This window comes from Nicotiana attenuata, chromosome 9, assembly GCF_001879085.1.
Source record: "Nicotiana attenuata strain UT chromosome 9, NIATTr2, whole genome shotgun sequence".
NCBI classification, from domain to species: Eukaryota; Viridiplantae; Streptophyta; class Magnoliopsida; order Solanales; family Solanaceae; genus Nicotiana; species Nicotiana attenuata.
This window is the reverse complement of record NC_031997.1, coordinates 14,229,538-14,238,362: the sequence shown is the minus strand read 5'-3', so window position 1 is coordinate 14,238,362 and position 8,825 is coordinate 14,229,538. Positions and strand designations below refer to the sequence as shown.

The window sequence follows — 8,825 nt, the reverse complement described above, 5'->3', positions numbered from 1 at the left end:
ATTTCTCCAAATCATAATTAAACCATACTCTTTCTACAATTAACTAGATAGAATTAAGATTTAAGTCAAGTGATACACTAATCAAGTAGCTTTTCACACCTATTCCCTGTGGGATTCGACCCCAACCTTGTTGGTTTATTTTATTTGACACCGACCGCCTTACACTATTTATTAAAAGTGTAATTTGAGCGTATCAAATTTTGGTGCCGTTGCCGGGGAATACGGTTTTGAAATTACTAATTAATGTGTGCTTTACTTTACGTCTTATTCTATTCCATCACTCTTCGCTTGCTTTGCTTGGTGTTGATAGGAAAACATGTCAGACTACAAGGAAGAAGTGGATGAAAATCTTTCTGCGGACTAGATGAGTACATTGAGGATACAAATGCCATTGTACCTCCGGTTGTTGGTGCCTCAACTTTTAAAGTGGAACATGGTCTAATCCTAATGCTCACAGCGGAGGGGTTTTTCAGGAATTCCACCGATGATGATCCAACACAACACCTTAGGAACTTCTTGGGAGTATGTGCTATGCATAAGCAGAACAATGTCTCACATGATGCCCTAAGATTGAGGGTGTTCAAGTACTCTCTAGTTGGAGACGCAAGGAGGTGCTTCAAAACTTGCCACCAAATTCCATCCGGTCTTGGCCTGAACTTGTCCGGGCATTTCTAGCAAAATGGTTCCCACAGAGCAAGAAGTCCGAGCTTCGAGATAAGATTTTCTTCTTCAAACAACAACTAGGGGAACACCTACATGAGGCATGGGATCGATTCAAATTATATTTGGTGAGGTCTCCCAATCATGGTTTTCCAGACTCCATCTTGCTAGAGAAATTTTACATGGGCTTGGATCCTATGAACCAAGCTATAGCAAAGAATGCGGCTGACGGGTCTTTTATGGAAAATCATTCGCAAGAGTCACACAAATACTTGACAAGATGGAAAAACATAATCAAGCTTGGCATTCTGAGGATACCTCAGGTGGAGTCGCATACGGTTCTCCTTCCTTGACCAACTTGATCAAGGAGAATCAAGAGAGGGACCAAATAATTGCAGGGCTGGCCACAAATGTAAATGCGTTGACGAAAATGCTTACGGAAAGTCAAACAAAAAAGGTGAATGTAGTGGAGGATGTGCAACCCATCTCCAATGAAGAATTTGAAGAAGCAAACTATATCAACAACCCTCAAGGAGGTTATCAAAGACAACATTACCAAGGTCAGGGGCAGCAAAAAAGTCAATGGAGGCCTAACCCGCAAGGGCAAGGCAACCAACAATGGCGACATGACCAAGGTGGCTCAAACCAAGGGAATTGGAACAACATCAACAACTTTTCTAACCGGAGTTCAAACCCCTATATTCCTCCAAAGGGTCAATATTCAAGCCAAGGGTCTTCTAGTGAATCTAAGTTGGAAGCTATGCTTGAGCGAGTGTTGCAAAATCAAGAAAAATTTGATACTTCAATTAGGAACATGACCGAGGTTGTTGGCTCTCATGCCGCCTCCATCCAAAAATTGGAGATGCAAATGAGAGACCTCTCCAAAGAGCAAAATCCAAAACAAAAGGGAACACTCCCTAGTCACACGGTTGCAAATCCCAGAGGTAGTGGGAGTGGCCCAACTTCTCACATCATGGCGATCAGTACTAGGAGCGGGAAAGTGCTACACAGAGAGGGTGAACAAACGGTTGAAGCAGAAGAGTCCGAACAAAGGGTTGAGGTTGAAGAGCCAAGTGTTGTCGAGGTTGAAAAGATTCCGGAGGAGTTGAAAGTGCAAAAAGAGAACCGGGAAGAGGTGAAGGAAAAGGTAAAAGAGACACCAAACGCTCTTCCACCTATTCCTAGACCTCCTCCCCCATTTCCTTAGAGGCTCGCGAGGAAGATTGATGATAGCAAACTTGAAACATTTTACGACATTCTCAAGCAATTAACAGTGAATATCCCATTTGTGGAAGCTTTTCAAGAGATGCCGGGGTTTGCAAAATATTTAAAGGATTTGATCACCAAAAAGAAAACCACAAAGAATGAGGTAGTAAACATGACTCACCGGGTTAGCTCTATTATTGCCACATCCAAAGTCCAAAAGAAAGAAGACCCGGGAGCTTTTACCATTCCTTGTACCATCGGGGCCCGTGACTTTGCAAGAGCCCTATGTGATAATGGGGATAGCATCAACTTAATGCCTCTTGCCATCTATAAGCAAGCCGGGTTAGGTATGCCAAGGCCCACTAGTATGAGATTGCAAATGGCCGATCGGTCAATCAAACGCCCGGTGGGAATTGTTGACGATGTACTTGTAAAAGTGGGGAAGTTTCATTTGCCCACCGATTTTGTAATTCTTGATTGTGCGGTTGATAAAGAAATCCCTATCATTTTGGGGAGATCATTCCTAGCCACGGGAAGGGCACTCATGGATTCGGAGCGGAACGAAATTAAATTCCGGGTAAATGATGAAGAAGTCACATTTCAAGCGAGCAAGGGTATGAAACTACCCCATGAGTATGAGAGCATTTCAGTGATAGATGTTGTTGATGAGGTAGAAGGTGCCGTCGAAATGAAAATGGAAGAACAATGCCTTGGTGAGGCATTAGCGGCTATTTTGGTAAACTTTGATGGTGAAGACATGGATGGGTATATGGAGTCGGTAAATGCATTGGAGGGTCATGGATCCTACACTTATACTCCGGCAAAGCTTTCGCTTGACTTGGAGAATAGGGCCACACCTCCCGCAAAGCCATCAATCATTGAGCCACCACAACTAGAGCTCAAGCCACTTCCCCCGCACCTAAGGTATAAATTTCTTGGCTCTAATGATACTTTACTTGTAATCGTTTCGTCTTTGTTAAATGATGTGCAGGTGGAACAATTGTTGGAAGTCTTGAAGGAGCATAGGCAAGCCATTGGATGGACAATTGCGGACATCCGAGCGATTCCCGCGGGAATTTGTGAACACAAGATACAATTGGAGAGTGACACGAAGCCAAGTGTGGAACATTAACGACGGTTGAATCTGTCAATGCAAGAGATGGTAAAGAAAAAAATCATCGAAATGGGTNGAGGGTGACACGAAACCAAGTGTGGAACATCAACGACGGTTGAACCCGTCAATGCAAGAGGTGATAAAGAAAGAAATCATCAAGTGGTTGGATGCCGGGGTTGTCTACCCTATTGCTGATAGTTCTTTGGTGAGCCCGGTGCAATGTGTGCCGAAAAAGGGAGGCATGACCGTAATTGAAAATGAAAAAAATGAGCTCATCCCAACAAGAGCGGTGACCGGTTGGAGGGTATGTATGGATTATCGGAAGCTCAACAGTGCCACATGCAAAGACCATTTCCCTATGCCTTTTATTGATCAAATGCTTGATCGGCTAGCGGGAAGGTCATTCTATTGTTTCCTTGACGGATATTCCGGCTACAACCAAATCAACATCGCATTGGAGGATCAAGAGAAGATGACATTCACTTGTCCCTATGGAACTTTTGCCTTTAGTCGGATGCCATTTGGTTTGTGCAATGCTCCAGCTATGTTTCAAAGATGTATGATGTCCATTTTCTCCGACATGGTGGAGGATTTTCTAGAGGTCTTCATGGATGACTTCTCGGTAGTAGGTGACTCTTTTGAGCATTGTCTTAACAATCTTAGACAAGTGCTGAAGTGATGTGAGGAAACCAACCTTGTGCTAAATTGGGAGAAATGCCATTTCATGGTGGATGAAGGCATCGTATTGGGGCATAAAATTTCAAAACATGGCATTGAGGTTGACCGGGCTAAAATCGAGATTATTTCCAAGCTTCCACCACCTACTTCCTTCAAAGGTGTTCGAAGTTTGTTAGGGCATGCCGGATTTTATAGGCGGTTCATCAAGGATTTTTCCAAAATTGCAAATCCTATATGCAAACTCCTTGAGAAGACGCCAAATTTGTGTTTGATGAGAAATGCCTCAAAGCTTTTGAGGAATTGAAGCAAAGGCTCACCACGGCACCTATTATTGTCACACCCGATTGGTCTCTTCCTTTCGAGCTCATGTGTGACGCCAGTGGTGTAGCTATTGGAGCTATGCTTGGCCAACGTCACAACAAGGTACTCCACCCGGTCTATTATGCAAGCAAGACACTCAATGGGGCGCAAATGAATTGCACGGTAACTGAGCAAGAGCTTCTTGCCATTGTTTATGCCTTTGAGAAGTTCCGGGCTTATTGTTGATTCGATGGGTCTTATTGTTACAAGAGTTTGACTTCGAGGTCAAGGATCGCAAGGGAACTCAAAATCAAGTGGCGGATCATTTATCAATGCTTGAAGAAGCAGGGAGACCAAATGGAGATCTTGAGATCAATGATGCATTCCCGGATGAACACATCTTGGCACTATCTAGCACTTTTGCTCCTTGGTATGCCGATATTGCTAACTATTTGGTGAGTGAACTTATTCCGGAGGATGCAAAAGTGCTAGATAGTGTACACGGATCATGCTGCTCTTCGCTATCTCATGGTAAAGAAGGATGCAAATCCACGGTTGATTCGATGGGTCTTATTGTTGCAAAAGTTTGACTTCGAGGTCAAGGATCGCAAGGGAACTCAAAACCAAGTGGCGGATCATTTATCAAGGCTTGAAGAAGCAGGGAAACCAAGGGGAGATCTTGAGATCAACGATGCATTCCCGGATGAACACATCTTGGCACTATCTAGCACTTTTGCTCCTTGGTATGCCGATATTGCTAACTATTTGGTGAGTGACCTTATTCCGGAGGATTTGGAATCCTATCAAAAGAAGAAGTTCTTGAGAGATTGTCGGCAATATTATTGGGAAGAGCCATACTTGTTCCGTATTTGTGCCGACAACATCATCCGAAGATGTGTTCCAGAAGAAGAAATTATGCCAATTCTAAAAGCCAGCCATGACTCGCCAGTTGGGGGTCATCATGGGGGAAATCGAATGGCGGCCAAGGTGCTTGAATGTGGTTACTATTGGCCGACAATCTATCATGATGCCAATCAAATGGTCAAGGCTTGTGACCAATGTCAAAGGCAAGGATCAATCCAAGAGGCATGAAATGCCTATTCACTTTGTGATGGAGATAGAAATCTTCGACGTCTGGGGAATCGACTTTATGGGTCCATTTGTGAGCTCTTGTAGGATGAAATATATCTTGGTAGCTGTGGACTATGTGTCCAAATGGGTTGAAGCAATTGCTTTGCCTAACAACGAGGCAAGAAGTGTGACCGCATTCTTGAAGAAAAACATATTCACTCGGTTTGGCACTCCTAGGGCCATTCTTAGTGATGGTGGGTCTCATTTTTGCAACAAGGCCTTTACGGGACTACTAGAAAAGTATGGCATCAAGCACAAGGTGGCCACACCTTATCATCCCCAATCTAGTGGTCAAGTTGAGGTTTCTAACCGGGAGATCAAGAGCATTCTAGCAAAGACTGTTAATGCAAATAGGACAGACTAGGCAAGGAAGCTAGCTGACGCATTGTGGGCATACCGCACGGCATACAAGACTCCTATTGGTACTTCTCCTTATTGGTTAGTCTTCGGAAAAGCTTGTCATCTACCCATGGAATTGGAACACAAGGCTATGTAGGCGTTGAAAAGGTTGAACTTGGACTGGGTTGAAGCTGCAAATTTGAGGTTAACACAACTCAATGAAATGGAGGAATTCAGGTTCCATGCTTATGAAAGTGCAGCTGTGTACAAAGAACGGATGAAGTTCGTCCATGACAAGAAGATCTTGAAAAGAGAGTTCAAGTCGGGTGACTTAGTCTTGCTCTTTAACTCAAGGCTAAAATTGTTTCCGGGCCAGCTCAAATCAAAGTGGTCCGGTATATTCAAAGTGGTCAATGTCTCTCCTTATGGAGCTGTGGAACTAGCATCGGAAGATGGGTCCCGGACATTTAAAGTAAATGGCCAACGCATCAAGCACTACTTGGGCACAGATGGAGAAAAACATTTGGTGGAGTAGCTGGCTCTCAAAGATGGTTTGTGCCCAACCATTGAGTGAATCCAAAGGAACACCAACTTCGTCGTGCCGCGACGTTAAATCAAGCGCTTCATGGGAGGCAACCCATGTGTGGTAACACACTTTTTGTTGTTTAAATTTTAAATTTTTGATAGATAGATTTACTTGAGCAATTCAAAATGTGTGTTAGAGTGCAGGGGATTCAAAAGATCATAACACTTGGTGGGAATGCATGAGAAAGGTAAGAAAAATCGCGGTGTGAAGTTTGCTGCAAAGATGCGGTCGCATTTTAACTATGCGGACCGCATTTTGGTCGCAAACCCAAACAGTGAGTTTGGCTAAAATTGGTGGTCAGAATGCGACGGGGTGGTGCAATATGCGGACCGCATTTCACTTCTGCGATCGCATTGTGTACCGCATTTCTGGCTCTTCAGCATCTCACTTGAACCCATCGCATAACACATATGCGGTCGCATAGTGTGTTATGCGGTGCCCTCCAAATTGCAAATCTGACAGGTAAGTGGTCGCGTTCTCTCATCTCTCACTCATTCAAAACAAAACAAAAACGAATAAAAAGTAAAAAGAAAACAAAAGAAAAAAAATTTAGAAAAGAACGGAAAGAACAGGGAAGTAAACAACGGGGGCAAACACACACTGCTAGTAATCGAATTGTTCAAGCGACAAAATCCCACTCCCCATCTCTGTAGTGTGTACACTCAGCCTCACTGGTATGTACCCATTCCCCAATCTTCCTGTTCAAGATTCATGTTTGTGTTCTCTTTGATTTTCTTTATTCTCGTTCTGCAAAAGTGTGATTGTGTGTTGCTTTTTGTACCATTTTCCCATAGCATAGTCTCTTCTGGGTAGGAAATATATCTGGGGTAATGGGTAGAAGGAAATAGGACCGCCATTGTTGAAGTGATGGCTTGAGTCCTGAGGACGACGGCATTTGCGGTCCGCAAAGTCAGAATGCGGTCCGCATTTTGGCTGCATAATTTAACCCTAGGTCTCCTGAGGACGATGATAAAATGCGGTGACTTTTGCGGTCGCATAATTGATATGCGGACTGCACAGTTACCGCAAACTGAAACAGACCACCCAGTTATGAACCTAGCCATTTGCGGCTGTTTTGCGATCGCATTCCCCACTTTGCGGTGGAGTTTGCGATCGCATTTTGTTGTGTATGTTGTGAGAAAATCAGTTCTGCGGTGGTTATGCGGTCCGCATAGTGGTTATGCGATCGCATAACCCACCGCAAACTGAGAGCCATAAAGCCCAAACAAATTCGCGACGATTTTGCGGTCCGCATTGTGGTTATGCGACCGCAAAACGTGTCGCATTTTCATCTTTTTATTTGAATTCTTCTGTTTCTTCTCAGTGTTGATTATGTTGTCACTCATACTTCACCATTGTGCAGATATGGCTCCCAAGAAACATGCATCCTCTGCATCTAAAAGGGCTTCCTCCAGTCGTCAGGCATCACAAGCAAAACGTTCACGGACGGAAGCAAATATGCCAAGCCCCTCCCAGTCTGATGAGGAGGAGCTCAGGCCCTCAGTTAATTTAGAGGCTGAAGCAAGAAGGAAACACAGAGAAGACTTCCACATCCGATTTGGGGTTGAGGGGTCCAGGAAACTGTACAGAGAAGGGCTCACCAAGCGATAAATCCTGGCCGAAAAGCAATTGAGCTTGAATGGGCTGCAAGAGCAGTACCCCCACATCGTGGAGAACATAAAAGCACGGAAATGGGAGTGCTTCACAGAGCCACCCACTAAGTATAATGAAACCCTTGTGCGGGAATTTTATGCATCATATGTAGCCTCTAGGACTGCGCACCACAAACGCAACAGAATTTTTATTGACACTGTCCTTGTTCGGGAGAAGAGTGTGTTTTGCGACAGTGAAGCCATAAATGAATTGTACTTCCCTGGCTGGAGAGCAGGCACCGCTGAGTACGATGCTAAATATGCAAATAGGGAGAATGAGCGTGGGTGGATTGCTTCGGTGATAGCAAAGGGGACCCTTGCTTGGATCAACCCTGGGCACAAGATATACAAGGAAGATCTCACAAGAGAGGGTCGATACTGGCTCAACTTTGATACCTCTCCATTGGTACTGACCCGGAATGAGACTGACATAGCCATTGAGAAGGCTCTTCTCATTGCATGTACCATGACGGGTATCAAGATTGATGTTGGAGCTCTAATTTTCCAAGAAATAGGGATCCGGGCAAAGCAGCATGCCAATTCACTTCCATTCCCTTGCCTGATCACAGCGCTCTGTAAAGCTTGAAGGTTCCTCTCATGCCACACTATGACAAAACCGAGAAGGAGACTAGGGACATTGATATCACACGTATTAGTGATGCTGCTGCCCCACCACAGGTTCAGATTCAGGATCCGATCGATATAAAGCACTCCGACTCCCAGACTCTGTTGACTCCTCAGGTTATAGTGGCATCCACTTCTACTTCCGAGCCTGCCTCTCAGTCCACCACTGTTCAGCCTTCTATTGCTATTCCAGCCGTCTCGAAACTTGGTCTCCTTGCTCAGCATGCCAATACCAAGGTATACCAACTCTTGAAGACCTTGCCCAACCTCATCAAACAAGCCCTGACTCCTATGCAATCCTCAGTGACAGCTCTCCAAAAACAACAATTAGTGTAAGGGGATCGTTTGCAGCAACTTGAGTTAAGGGTTGAGAAGATAGAGCACGGTGAGGTTAGTGGGTTGCCTGGGCTCAGGGAGGAGGTTGCTTCTATGAAGACCGAGCTCCACAAGATGCAGAACTTGGAGTTAGATCTATCATCCCTCCTTCCCACGGCTGGTGATCAAGTTGCAGGCACAGCAGTTCCGGACTTGGGCC

General features: G+C 44.7%; 1 protein-coding gene across 1 annotated transcript; it reads left to right on the top strand.

Annotated features, from left to right (window-relative positions):
- LOC109232536 lies at window positions 941-2,998 on the top strand. The gene is made up of 2 exons (XM_019398302.1): window positions 941-1,807; window positions 1,868-2,998. The coding sequence occupies exons 1-2, from the start codon at window positions 941-943 to the stop codon at window positions 2,996-2,998; spliced, it is 1,998 nt and encodes a 665-aa protein (XP_019253847.1).